The 15,188-nt window shown below is 38.7% G+C and overlaps 1 protein-coding gene across 1 annotated transcript in view; it reads right to left on the bottom strand.

Annotated features, from left to right (window-relative positions):
* The window catches only part of RYR2 (ryanodine receptor 2), a 308,323-nt gene that overhangs the window by 21,819 nt on the left and 271,316 nt on the right, over positions 1–15,188 (bottom strand). Inside the window, exons 88-93 of the mRNA XM_056853337.1 lie at positions 13,574–13,702; positions 12,430–12,534; positions 9,216–9,297; positions 7,265–8,568; positions 6,900–6,967; positions 1,650–1,797 (exon numbers count right to left, since the gene is read on the bottom strand). Coding sequence (XP_056709315.1) covers positions 1,650–1,797; positions 6,900–6,967; positions 7,265–8,568; positions 9,216–9,297; positions 12,430–12,534; positions 13,574–13,702 — 1,836 coding nt within the window. The remainder of the gene's footprint in view (positions 1–1,649; positions 1,798–6,899; positions 6,968–7,264; positions 8,569–9,215; positions 9,298–12,429; positions 12,535–13,573; positions 13,703–15,188) is intronic.

Here is a 15,188-nt window from a genome sequence, read left to right as displayed (position 1 = left end):
CAATCTGAATAAATAAATCATATTGAAAGTTTCCAGTGTTTGAGAACAATAATATTTTTCTCCAAATTATATTTAAGCATTACTTCTAATGATACTAATTGAAGAAGGTAAACCACGTACGCACCCCCCCAAAAGAGCTGTAGGGTCAAAATACACACAAATACATGTAGTAACAGACTGACAGTTGCTCATTTTTATGAAAAAGCTTTCGGGAGGGTGCAATAGAAAGTACAGACAAAGAATGAGAAAATATTCGCTCTAGATTTCACAGTGCTTGGGGCAAAATGGCCTCGTGTGTGTGTGTGGGGGGGGTACCTTTGCGCACACATGCATGCATATATTCTTTCTTCCTCGCAGAATACAAATAGTGACTCCCTCACACTTCATCAAATCCTGCTGATGTTGCTGCAGGGCCTCTAGAGCAATAGGGAAGGTGCCAAGTGTATCTCACCACCTGTCCTCTTTCAAGCTGTATTCACAGATAGGGCTTGAAGAAAAGTGAGAGAGCTGTACTCTGCTGCATTGCCCTGGGAGCTCTCTTGCCCTCCCTTCAAGACTCATTGGCATGGAGTGGTGGTTCTGAAAGAAGCAAATACTGCAACACATTCTAGCCAGAAATGTACTAACCAGAAATGTTACAGGGCTCTCTTACATTTCCATTTGGGGGAGGTGTTCAAATGAAGCAGCAGAGCAAGTGCTCTTTCAACCATCCCTTTCTTCAGTTGTGATCTGACACTGGGGCCTCATGTCTGGTAGACAGGGGTTGGCAGAGGGCCCTCCTGGAGTCCTGGTGAGCCACACTGACACCTGGCCTATTTGTTTCCTATGAACACATTTGAAATCACAAGGGGGGGAGCCACCATGGTGGCGGCTTTGGAGGGTAGATGACCAAGTAGAAATGTCATTAAATGACCCCCTTTCCACTCCGTTCTCTGCTTTCCCCAGCATTTATCTTCCCAAAGGTTTTCCAGCAAACTAAAGTCACCACGACATATATTGGTATACAAAGCTGCCTTATACTACACCAGATCATTGGTCCACCAAAAATATTGTCTACTCAGACTGGCAGCAGCTCTCCAGAGTCTTGGGTAGAGGTCTTTCATATCACTTACTACTGCATCCTTTAAACTGCAGATGCCAGGGATTGAGCTGGGACCTTCTGCATGCCAAACAAATGCTCCGCTGCTGAGCCATGGCCCCTCCATTTGCATGTAGTGTGTAGTCTAGCCCTCAAATCATGAAATATTGAATTCCAATTAGATACAGCAACTTTCTGCAATCGTTCATTAATGAAATATGATGTTTCATTGCGGAATTAGAATTTAACTAGGCATAGCAATAGGAGATTCATGAACAGTTCTCTCAGTGTTAAAAATTACACTGCAAACAGCAGATGTGAAGGAAGGCAGCAGCTTAGTTCAGAGCCATAGTGTGGGGGAAAGGGACTTTTAAGTCTACCACCCACACTGAATTTGCAATCTCAATTGCCTCCTCTGGGGAGCATTATTTGCCTCGTGTGGAAAATTACTAGGTACCAAATGATGTCTGTATGTTTTGCCCAATTGGGCAAACAGCAGCCCTGGGAAAGGCAACTGAGATTGGGAAAATAGCATGGAGGGAAAAATTTAAACCTTGAAGAGACCTCTTACAAGAAGTTTCTGTTGATACGCAATAATTTTCTTCCAGAAAGCCGACTCCTGGGTTTCTGGTTCACCATGCCTGTGTTTATGATGATGTCTTGGTTTCTGTTTTGCTTTGTCTTCTTTGTCTTTCTCTTCTTTTTCTCCATCCTCTCCTCTGAAAACACAAATTATCCCAAGGTTTATTGCAAGTCCCTCTCTGCATATCAATGTATTTATTACATTTCTACCCCAGCTCTCCCCAACCCAAAGGTCGGGCTCAGAGCGGCTTAAGCATTTTAAGTATTTTAATAGTAAGAGAAACAAGCTGAGTGAGTCACATGCTTCATAGGCATTTCTCAGATAGTCTGCCTGCTCTTTTTTCTCATTAGGACATAGTTTATTTTTTATTTGTAAAAGATTTTATTTTGTTATAATTATAAACAGAACAGGGGGGAAAGAAAAAAAATAGAAACCATATTGCAACAACAATTACATAAAAGGAAAAAGTATACATATAATATAATAAACTGTGATTATCACAATAATAAATTAAGCACAAATTCCCTAAGATACTCTGTACAATACTTGATAAACACTGTGATAATGTCAGGCAATATTATGAAATGAATTATGATGAAACAGAATAGATTAAAAAACTTGCAGCGGTGATTACTATTATAAATCTAAACATAAATTTCTAAAAATCCTTCCTGAATATTAAAAACTGAGTTCATATATTATTATAATATATCCATAATAACAATAATAATAATTTATTGCAGTCACAGACCAGTAAATATCATATTGCATTGCTATGCTATCCATAATATATTAATATATTTTCCCCTTTTGACACCTTTTCAATACAATACAGCTCGGCACCATGTATTTTTTGGGTTCTGGTTTAATAACCCCTTTTTTTTTTCTTTCAAAAAAGCCGAATCCATTGGATTTTTCAAAAATATCCAGGTTTATTAAACCTGGGCCCAAAAAATACCAAAAAAAAGGTGCATAGCCTGAGGACTAACTGAGAATTTGGGTATTTACCCAAAGAAAAGTTAGTCCTCAGGCTGTGCACCTTTCTTTGGTATTTTTCAGGTTGTCTTTAAATAGTGTATCATTTTGTCTGGCCAGGTTTATTCCCAAATATTTAACTGGATTTAACATTATTGCCCATCCTGTAATTCTTCTGATATCTTCGTCTTCCTGCTTCATTAAAATTTTGAATACTATTTTCAACTTTTTCTTATTGATTTTATAAACTGAAAAAGAACAAAAGTGTTCAATTTTTCTACTGTGTATTGCATTGATGGGTGGGGGTTTGAAATTGTCAGCTCCACATCATCAGCACAACTTTTCACTTTAAACTTTTCTCCAGCCACTTTTAAACCTTTAATTCTAGGGTCTTGCCTGATCTAGCATAAGAATACATAAAAGTGGTAATAACAGACAGCCTTGACATGTTCCTTTTTCAATTTGAAATCCATCAGTTAATACTCCACTTATTTAAATCTTTGCATGCTGTTTTGTATAAATACTCTGTATCCAATTCATGAATCTTGAGCCACAATTTAAACTTCCAAGTGTTTTCAATTTTAAAAAAACCTATATTGTCAAACACTTCTTCAGCATCTAGAAACATAAATGCTTTCTTCTCCTCCTCACAAATTCTATTGCATTAATCACAAAATGTATTCTGTCTTTCATGAATCTCTTTGGTACAAAGTGTATGAAATAGCTTTGTTATACATTTCGGGGCAGCCCAATCCTAACTGGTGGTAGGGGGCAAAAGGGGGGTGGCCAATGTTAGTGCCACTTGGGCAGGCTAAACTGGCACTAATGCTGACGCTGGGCCACTTACGCTGGTTTTGGGGAGCCATGCAGCAACGCAAGCTGTGGATGCTGGCGCAGCCTCACAGGCAGCATTTTCCAGGCGCAAGGGCTCACACCAGCATCACAAGGGGCATTCCCAGGGCATTCCCTTTCAACCTGGGAACACTCATTTTTACAGCTGCCAAGTTACGCCTGCAAAAAGGCAGGTGTCGCCCCATGAAATTCAACGGAGAGTTTCACAGGGTTTTCTTCAGAAAGGCATTTTTTTGCGCCGGGCAGCAAGCTGCTCTGGAGGCAGTGCAGCTGCATCGTCCCTGGGTGCTTCTCAACTACCTTCCTCTTTAGGATTGCTCAGTAAGACTCTCAGACATTATTGAGGTAAAAAGTTTATAATCAACATTCAACAATGAGATGGGTCTGTGGTAGTGTTGGAATATGCCTTCTTGATGTATCAATGTTGTATAAACTTCCTGCCAAGATGAGGGTAATATTTTCTCTGCGTATTTCATTCATAGGCAGATTTTCTTCCAAGTACTTATAATGCATTGCTGTAAATCCATTTGGGCCCGGCACTTGTCTTTTTTTTCCATTTTCTTTATAGCTTGTGATATTTCTTGAATCATAATGGTTTGATTCAATATATCCCAATGTTAAGATGCAAATTTCTCAATATGTATTCTTTTTATATACTCCTCCATTCCTTCTTCTGTCGCTGACTCCTTCTTGTACAATTCACAAAAGAAGATAGCAAACTGTTCCTATATCTCTTTTTCTACATGAGTAATTTGATCTCCTTTCTTCACTCCTGTTATCATTTTTTTTCTTGTTTATTTCCCTAAATAATGTGCCAGATATCTTCCAGCTTTGTCTGCATGTCCCAAATGCTTTTGCTTTAAAAATATTAATTTCTTCTGTATCTTTTCAATTTCAAGCATATCTAGTTGGTTTCTTAATTGCTTAATCTCAGTTAAAATGGCTTTATTAAGGCAGTTTTTATGCTGTTCCTCCAGCATTTGAATTTTGTCCATTATTTTCTTAGTTTGCTTCTTCTTCTTCTTCTCTCTCTCTCTCTCTCTCTCCCTCTCCCTCTCATATAAGCCTTACTGGTTTCCCAAATTGTTGCGATGGGGATATTAGATGTACTGTTTAATGTAAAAAATTATTCTAAATCTTTTCTACATTTTATTGTTGTTTTGTAGTTGAAGATTATCATTTAATCTCTATCTTCCCCTTCTGCTTATGTTTTGTTGCCAAGTTACTACTCACGGGTTGTGGTCTGCAGAGTTCTTTGGTTGTATCTTTACACTCTCTAGATTAATAACTAAATTTCTGATATTCAACACATATCAATCCTTGATTATGTTTGGTGTCTGTCAGAAAGGAAAGTATAGTCTCTAGTATTCAGATTTTTGATTCTCTGAGCATCTTCCAACTGTAACATTTCCAAATAATTAAACACATTTTTAGGAAGTTTACCCCCTTTGGGTTTTTTGGACCTATTTTTTTTTATCCATTACCCCATTCATGTCTCTGAAGATCGTTATCTCTTCTTCTTGAAAATCTAATATGGATTGGGGGGAAATTCATAAAAAAAATTATTTTGCATTGTTTGGGGCATTTATCGTTAGTGTGTAGATCTTGCCTTCCGGGAGCCTGATTTTCAAAATAGTATATCTTCCTTCACAGCCTCTTAGTTCTTCTATAATATTTATATGTAGGTTGTTTATGTAAACCACGACTTCTTCTTTCATTTCACTGAGGCCACGTACACTTTGCCCAATTTTTTATTATTTAAAATGTGTTCATATTTTTTGTTTATATGAGTTTCTTACATTTGTAATATGTCTGAGGTTGTTTTTAGTTGATTAAATATTTCTGTTTGGAAGGAGAATATAGACCATTAATATTTATCAATACAGTCTTCATTTTGTCCATTTTATTCTAATACTGCAGCCTGATGTAGCTTATCTTCTTTAATCTTGTGCTCTTTTGGGGTTTTCTCCACTTTTTGTTTTTGAAGAGTTTTATTTTGAACTAACAGGAGATTTTCTCTCAAATTCTCTCTCAGATTCTTTGGATGTAATCTTAGTTGACAATTCTTCTGCAAGTTGCTTAGCTTGTTCTACTGTTGTGATTATTCTTTTGCCATTGAGTAATGTAACTTCTATGGTGAATGGGACTCTCCAATGATACTTTCTTTCCTTTGTAGAATTTGTCTTAAGAAATCAAAGTTTCTCCCTTCTCAACAAACTTGTATGTAAATCTTGAAAAATCTGCACTTATTTCCCTGCCACTTTGAGTGGAGATTCTCTTTATTTATTCAGTACGAAATCCCTTATTTTCTTATGCATAAACTTTACCAGTATATCCCATGGTAATTTATTCTTTATGCAAAACTTGAATTTATTCTGATTATCTGGTCAATATCGGAAAAGTCTCCTTGGATCTTCAGGTAATCTTGTAATAGGTTGCGAAAACTGTCTTCTAAATTTGTTCTACCAAGATCCTCTGGAATTCCTCTGAATTGTAGATTATTACTTCTGCACTACACCTCCAATGTTTCGATCCATTCTTCAGCCCTTTCCATCCAAAGCCCTTCTTGGAAACTTCTAGATCAAAATCTTGATTTAGCAGACACACATATTCAATGTCTCTTTGAAATGTAATCAAACTGTCCCATTAAAAAGAGGAAGTATAGAATCTATGTTGCACGCTCTTTAAAGTATTCAAGTATGTAAAGAGATCACAGCTGGAAAGGATAGCTGAAAAGTGTATAACAAATAAAGGTATGCTGACAATATTAGGACAAAACAATTTTATAATGAGAGTAACATGTTGGGAAGAAATCATTAACAGTGCATTCCTGAGGATGAAAGTCCTCAGGAGGCCAGGAAGAGGCTGTGCCGGCATTGGCCCCAACAGCGGCAGGGAGTCCCAGATGCCAGTCTCCTGGCACTGCATCCCCAGGGACATTCCTGGGGTGTGCTGGTGGGAGGCAGCTCCCTGTACCCTTTCAGCCCAGCAGCAAGAACGGCAGTGCTGCGCCTGCTTTTTAGCAGGCGCAGCCTTGCTGTTCTCTATGGGGCGAAAAGCCCCATTTAAAATTTTAAAAGCCTTTAAAAGGCTTTTTTCAAGCTTTCGGTGCCCGGGAAACGGGTTAGGAGGTGCCACAGTAGTGCCTCCTCCCTGCTGTCCCCAGCTGCTGACAGTTTAGGAATGGGCTGTAGGAGAGTTAAGAAGGAATGGACATCACAGCCACCATGCTATAACACAGCTGTCAAGTAATAACTAAGTTCCATTCTGTGCATTTTAGCTGGTGAAGCAAACCTCAAAAAAGGCCACAAGTTCAAATATTGCTTATTTAATGTGACCCCCAAACAGTTCAATGGATATACTTCCAAGTTACAGTGGATTCATAAAAGGGAAACATAGAGGAATACTTACTCAGCTTTTTCGGGTTCAGATTTAGTTTCTTCTTTCTCATCCTTCTCATCTTCCTTCACCTTTTGCTCCTTGAATGAATAAGAACATCAGCAGATTACAAGTACCACCTTGCTTTGGCTCTGAAATGATGCTTACAATGAGTAAAAAATGAGGCCTCGGTCAAAAAATACTATTTAGAACTTAAAACCAAGCCAGCTACATAAATGAATAATTCCATCATCTTGAGTAAAATGTCATTGGTCAGTGTAATTAATATGCATGTTATATTTACTTAAAATATCTAAAACATTTTTTAAACCTTCCATGTTTGTGAATGTGCTTGTAGTAGATTTTAAAAGTATAGATATACAAGGTATAGCATGTACCTGTTTTTTTTCTTGTACTTCAGGCAAAGGGGGTAAAGAAGGGCTGCTCAGCAAATCACTCAGGCCAGCATTTGGGTTATGTGGAATTAGTTTATACTGTCCTCCTTCTCGTTTCAAATCTAAGCCAAATATGTCTGACAGTAGGTCACCATCTTCTGACAAAGCTTTCAAATCAGCTAGGTCTTCTGCAGGCAAGGCAGCTTCTGTTGGCTTCCTTTCCACTTCTTCCCCTTCACCACGCACCTCATCCTGAGTTGGGTCCGGCATATTAGCTAAAAGTTCAGCCACCTTAATTTTTTTAGCCCCTTCTACTAGGCTTCCACCAAGCAGCAGACTGCACATGATTTGAAAGAAGCCTCGGAAGACACTTGATATAAAATGCATTAATCCCATTAAAATGCTCCAGTAGGAAGAGAAAAAAGCCATTATCATATCTTTCATTGTCATTTTCTTCATTTTCTTCATCTGCTTCTTTACGCTCTTCATGCTTAGCATTTTCATGAGCATCATTATGTTATACCTGAGAGCTACTAACGCTGATTTGACAGTCAAAAGAGAGAAGAAGCCCATTCTAGGATCCTGTTCCTCACGCTTCTCGTTCTCATTTTCTTCTTTATTGGCAGACCTCTCATTCAAATCTGATTCAGAGATCTGAGCAGCCAATTGCATTTCAAAGATGGTGTCCTCACAGAAATTAACAAAAAGCTCCATTTTTTCTTTCTCCCCTCCTTCATTTACCACATCAAAGATAAACTGCCTCTTTGACTCCTTAACTTGAGGTTTCTCCCACTGTGTCCGGCTTGATTCACTTATCTCAAAATATACTCGTTCGATGCGCTTTGCACTACCCATTATTTCTATGCGTCCTAAGAAGGGCTGAAAGTAGTTCAGAACACTGTCTGCCAGTTCAAGAAAAGTCTGCAATCGGGTATCGTGAGGCATATGCTCTGACAAGTTGGTCAGTAGGACCGCAACGTTGAAGCCGATATCTTTGGCAGGCTCATGAAACCGTTTCACAAATTCCTCGTAGTCTAATGTCTCATTCTCATCAGTCTCAGCACAGGAGAGCAGAAACTCTGTTTCAGATTGAGTATAATGCTTATGGCTTTCCATTGCTTTATGGAAATCTCTTTTTGAAATGACACCCTTGCCATCAGGATCGTATTCTTTGAATGCATCAGAGAAAGTTAAATCCTTCAATTTTAGGAACATATCAAAGAATTTTAGAATCATTTCTACGTTGTTGGACGATTCCACTAACATGTCAACCATCTGTTTGCCGATTGTTCCATTCACAACATTGCCTAAATGTGGGAAAAGGCATTGATAATTTTACTAAAAGAAACACTTCTGTGACTCAGTAACAATCAGATGTGGTAAGCCTTACCAATTATGCCATACACTACAGAACACCTGCATAGAATTTCACACAGCAGTGTTTAGAAGCAAAGCTGCCAAGAACCAAAGTGACCTCCTCGTAAAGATTCCCTTTGAGCCTTCCTCACATTTAGAACAGCTATAAGATGCCTGATTTGAACATGCTACTATGCTCCAGTGGCACTGAACTGTGCTTCCCCAGGTCCCCAGGCTGATCTGGGCCCCTCAAATTTTGTACCCATAGTCCTCCCTCTCAGCAACTCTTAAAAACTTTCACATTCTGACCAAGATTTCTATTAGAAGAAGAGAAAATAAAAAACAGGTCTAAAACATGTAATGCTACTATTTACAAATATAAACTGATTGCTAAATTATTAATGCAGGTTGGCAATAAATGTTTTTAATCCAGGAGGTTATATATTTCTGATGATCAACAGTTTAACTTTAAGTAACCAAAATGAGAATATGTGATATTAACTGATATTTTAGGGCTATTATACCGATTTTGTAATATGAATCTATGAAAAGTAAAATAAAATTAATAGTTTTTTTTAAAAAATGAGCTTAAATTCACCTTCTAACATAGATAGCAACATGACCACCATATCCTTCTGAAGATCCATCAGCTCTTTTAGTAACTCAATTTGACTGGAGTCCTGTCAATATGAAATAATAAAATTGTGACAATTTTCATTCCATCTAGCTTCTACAAGCATATCTAGGAAATTTCACTTAAATTCTATGGATCAGGTGGTCACCAATTTATGACAATTCTCCTGTCCCAGCTGCCCCCTCTCTTCCCCACATCACATGCCACTTTGCAGGGCCCCCAACTCTTCAGACCAGCTTTTCAGAGGGCACAAAGGGTTGCAGTGGGGGCAGAAACAAGGACAATCCAGTGATTATATGGACTCACATTTTAAAAAAAAATTAAGACTATGGAACACCTGACCATCAAGAAGACAAAAATAATGACCACTGAGGAATTACACAACTTTAAGACTGATGATGAAGAAATTGAAATTGGTAAGATTTTCAATTCTATGGCTTAATCATCAACGAAAATGGAGACTGCTACCAAGAAATCAGAAAGAGATTGAGACTGGGAAGGACAGCCATAAATGAACTTGAAAAGATCCTTAAGCTGTAAGGATGTGTCACTGGTGACCAAGATCACGATAATTCATACTATAGTATGCCCTATTACTATGCATGGGTGTGAAAGTTGGACAATGAAGAAAGCTAACAAGAAGAAAATCAGCAGCCAGCCTGGGGAAATGGCTAGGGTCCCCACTTACATCAACCTAGATAAACAAGGGATAGGGAGGGAGGGAGCTACGATGGAAACTGTTGCTAACTCAACCATAGGCTTGGCGAAACATCTCTGTCTTACAGGCCCTGCAGAATTGACCTGATCCTGCAGGGCCCAGGTCTCACTTGACAGAAAGTTCCAGAAGGCTGGAGCCAGGGCCAAAAATGCCCTGGCCCTGGTTGAGGACAGCCGGATACTTCTTGGGCCAGGGACTATCAGCAAATTGTTATTTGCTGAGCATATTGCTCTTTGGGGGACATACCGGGATAGGTGGTACAGAAGGTATGAAGGTCTCAAACAATTTAGGGCTTTAAAGGTTAACACCAACACCTTGAACCTGATCTGGTACTCTACCTGGAGCCAGTGCAGTTGTCGAAGCACAGGTTGAATGTGTGCTATCAGCAAAGCCCCTGTGAAGATCCTCACTCCTGCATTCTGGAGCAGCTGGAGCTTCCAGAGCAGTCTCAAGGGTAGCCCTACATAGGGCAAGTTACAGTAGTCTAGCCTGGAGGTGACCGTCACATGGATCACTGTGGCTAGGTCAGGGCAGGAGAGGTAGGCACCAGCTGCCTAGCCTGGCAGAAATGATAAAAAGCTGCCTTGGCTACAGCTGTGACCTGAGCCTCCATTGATAAAGAGGCATCTAGGATCACACCCAAAAACTTGACAGTGGACGCAGTCAGTTGCACACCATTATGAGGTGGGAGCTGGGGCACCACCTCCAACCCTCCCCGACCCAGCCATTTTTGATGGATTTAGTTTCAGTTGACGCAGCTTCAATCATTTTGGCACAGCCTCCAAACACCTGGCCAGAGTGTCAGGGGAAGTATCTGTCCATCCGTCCATCCATCAACAGATAAAGCTGGGTGTCATCAGCATACTGGTGACAACCCAGCCTGAAACTCCATACAAGCTGGAGAGGGAGTGCATATAGATGTTAAACAACATAGGGGAGAGGATCGCTCCCTACGGGACCTCACACACCAAGGGGTGCTGCAGTGATGCCTTCTCTCCAAGTGCTACCCTCTGTCCCCAACCAAGGAGAAAGAAGCACAGCCACTGAAGTTTCTTATAACATGCAAATAAGACTGTAATTCTAAGTATCTAAAATTTATTCAAGTTTTTTTTTTAAAAAAACGGAGCGTCACTAGAAATAATTCCACTACTGCAGAGTACCAGAACACTCTGTATTTAAGTAATGTGCACAGATTGCAAAGAAGGTATTTGAATAAGGACAAAAAAGATGCTGAATATTCCTTTATAATGTTAGATTGCTAGGCCATAATTTTATCTGAGGACCTTTCAGGTTAACACATTCTTTTATGGCACTGGCACAATAATGAATCAATCACTCAATTATTGTAGGAAACCGTTTTCCTAGTACTCAAATTGCCATATTTTGTACCTGGAAACAAGCAATTATTTCTTCTAGCTACTGCAATATGGAATGCTGGCAGAGAGCTAGGAAGGTAGAGAACTAGATAGAAAGGGTCTCGTCACCATCATAGCCAGACTGGCTAATGCCTGTGAGAGTCATGGATAATATGAAGCATATTTTCTCTTTTTTAACATTTTACACTACACATTCAGTTGCCGAAGAGTGAATATTCCCTGTGAATAATACCATACAAGCAGGGCAGTTTTCACTCTGCCATTTAAAACAGCATTTTAAGTGATAAGTACCAGAAAGGCTATCTCTTTTCTTGCAATAATGCATGATCACTTACTGAACATTTAACACTGGTTTTAATTCCCCCCCCCCCAAAAAAAATATGGGTTGAGTATCCCTTATCTGGAATTTCGATATCCAAAACACTCCAAAATCCAAAACTTTTTGAGCGCCCACAAAGGGTAGTAAGATGGCATGTGTACAGGCCGGTCACACCAATGGCAGATTCCCCACAATGCCCCCCATGCACAAAATTATTAAAAAATATTGTATAAAATTACCTTAGGCTATGTGTATAAGGTGTATAAAAGCATAAATGAATTTTGTGTTTAGACTTGGGTCCCATCCCCAAGATATCTCATTATGTAAATGCAAATATTCCACAACACGGAAAGATCCGAAATACGGAACACTTCTGGTTCCAAGCATTTTGTATAAGGGATACTCAACCTTTCAAGGTTTTGTGGATGTGTCTTATAACTCAGTGAATAGGCATTCCCTTTTCTTCTCTGCTGTAAGGAAAGGCTATTTATCAGTCATGCATTGTGAAGAAGGGATTTGGTATCGCTGCAGCTGAACTGGGACTCCAATGTATGTGGAGGGGCCAATCTATTGCCCATTGTGTTAAGGTAGTCCAGTTGCTCACTTTGTACCCACAATCAATTCTGCAGATTTCCACTGCTAATATACTGATCCTCTTTGCTTAAATATAAATTGTATTACAGTAAAAAAAAATCAGTTCAACGTACAATGCTCATACCTTCTTTAATTATATACACATGATCTGTCTTTTTAAAAAATCTGTACCTGAGACAACTTCATCTGCATATGGGCAAATACATGAAGGAAACCAACTACCGCATCCCACAATCTGCTATGTGCCAGACTCTGTTGGTTACCTGTACAAGGTCCCTGCAGAAAAGCCATTAATCCAAAAGAAGAACAGTGTTACCATGTTAAGAAGAGGAAGACAACTGCTTCAAGTTCACCAGCCAGTTGACAGTCATCCCATCACAGTAATTGGCACTGCTAATGAAATTAATAACTGAAACAACCCCATTGAACAAAAGCAATGCACATGCTCACCCTGAGATAGAATCTCATGGACCTCTCGCGAAAACAAGTTTCCCCATTCACTTCAAATAAAGAACATTTCTCCACACACACATATCCATGTAAGTACACAAAACTGTCCACACATTTAACAAATGATGAAGACATTGCAGAAGGGAAGCATCCTCCGCACAGCAAAGCTTCTGCAGCCAATCCAGCACTATGCAAATTAATTTTAAATGTGCCACTTTTATAGGGTTGATTTGAAACAGAACTTTGTGTCAAGAGAAGGTATTTAACATGCACGTTGCAGGAGGGGAGTCCGCAATTTTCTGTCCAAGTTTTTACTTCAGCAGTGGCACACTGTGCTATGTTTTATGCTACTCCTAAGCATCCCCTGATGGACAGTTTGTTGGGGATACAACTCAGAGTTCTTAGAGGGTAAATTTATTTTTAAAAACACAATTAGTGTTGCATTCTTTCTAGCAGAACCTCTGCCACACCAGTGAAATATATGATGGTTTTCCATGCACATTTGCCTAAACTGCAAATTGTTAAAGTATCTGATAAAACCTCCTAATCCTTGCATAAATATAAAAAACTGCTCATTTTATAAGCTTCGAATTAGTTCCTAAAGGCAGGTATCTTACTTATACAAATGATCCTTAAACCCATGCCAAAGGATTTAACATAGTAAGTATACTCAATGGCACCATATTGTCAGAATCATCCAGATGTTGTGAAGCCATTGTGTTTACAGTCTTCTTTAAGCAATCAAGGTCATCTGAAATTCTTTCAGAGTTTGATGTCTCAGTGATGTCTATGTGGAAAATTAATTCCATGCTACAACACTATTCCTACACTTAAAAAAATCTCTACTCATGTTCTTTGGTGTTACCTGAATGTATTCTGTGAGAGTATTAAAGACCTGCTTTGCAACCTGAATCGCTTTAGAGAAATTCCTTTGTCCTTGTTCATCAATAACATCCTTTCCGGAATAATACCAATAGAAATCGCTAATTGATTCCTGAGAAGAGAAACATAGAAAGCACATGGATCCAAAACTCATCACCATAAATACGCATTTGACAAAATATATAAAGAAAGCAAAATGTTCCAAAATTCCCCAGAACTATGGGGACAAAGTCTGAATACACTTTTTGTTTTTAGACACTCTTATTAAAATCATTACTAGAAAAACTTGGACGCACTATGAAAATATTCAATTGCAGTGTTTCATGAGACTATTCGAAGTCTAACCAACAATTAATCAGACACATATATGAAATACCACTTAAATAAACTTACACAAAATCATAAAGTGATAAAGTTTGTTCAATCCACAGCCACAGCAGAGGTGCTTTGTATAGACATTTCTTGTACCTATTGCTTCAGTATTTTTTCTAACTATATAGAAAAAGATTCTGTTGCCTATTCTGCTCTAATGACGAACACTTACTCTAATGATGAATACTTACTGACACCCCTAATCTGCACTCTTTTATAGTCAGTAATGCAGCAACCCTCATGTCAAGGGAGGCAACAGTTTGCCTTTGCTAGCATCATTAAATTAAGCAATCTTTTGGTATGAGAGCTTCATATGTGTATCAGGGGTTTTCCATGTGTAAATCACTGGATTTTGGACACATGTACTCCTAAATGATCAACCTAGTTCTGCCCATTTCTTTTATTTTCCTTTCTCAATAGACACGGTGAGCAGTTATTCTCTTTCTGATATCCCTGTCCCCAAATAATTATTCCTTCAAAAATATTTATTATATTGCATCCTTTTCATTTTGCCAGTTTTTGACATATTGCAACCCCAACTTGAAAGGGGTACTTTCTAGTGACCCAAATACCAAACTTGAATTTAAAAAATTAAATTGTAAAAATAGAAAGGTACAGAACATTTCAGTTCGGTCACCACTACCGTTCTATTTGTACCTAGTGCTGAGCCAAAGGAGGTCCTGGTTTTCCAAATGCAATTCTGACTGGCATTTTAAGAAACTATCTTTGGTTAAGAAAATGTTTCCATATACATTTACCATGCCTTCACTATTCTCTCAACAGGATCATCATGTAAAGAAATTTGCCTAACTACATAACATTATGATGTCATCCCATTCAATGTGTAATATCTTAGTGGGTGGCTTCTCTCCTGTTACTAATTCAGAAAGGAGGAAGCTACAGCAATCAGGGGAGGCAAAGGAACCAAATAACAGAAACCTCTCTAAACTGGATTCTTTCAGTGTAAGCAAGTAAAAAGTCAAACACACTGAGAAAAACAGCTAAATTCGAGCCAAAGGGAGCTTAGCCTCTCGAAAGCTTATACCGAAAAATCTTGTTGGTTTCTAAGGCAATTTGAATCTAGCTGTTCTACTGTAGACCAACACAGCTACCCTTTGAAACACTGAGGTACAGAGGTACCCAACATTTTCTAGCCTGTGGGCAACTCTTCAAAATTTCAGATAGATCCTTTTTTAAAAGAATATATGGTTTAAAAAAAAATTTTT

Source organism: Euleptes europaea, chromosome 7 (assembly GCF_029931775.1).
Source record: "Euleptes europaea isolate rEulEur1 chromosome 7, rEulEur1.hap1, whole genome shotgun sequence".
NCBI lineage: Eukaryota > Metazoa > Chordata > Lepidosauria > Squamata > Sphaerodactylidae > Euleptes > Euleptes europaea.
This window is presented reverse-complemented; position numbering and strand designations above follow the sequence as displayed.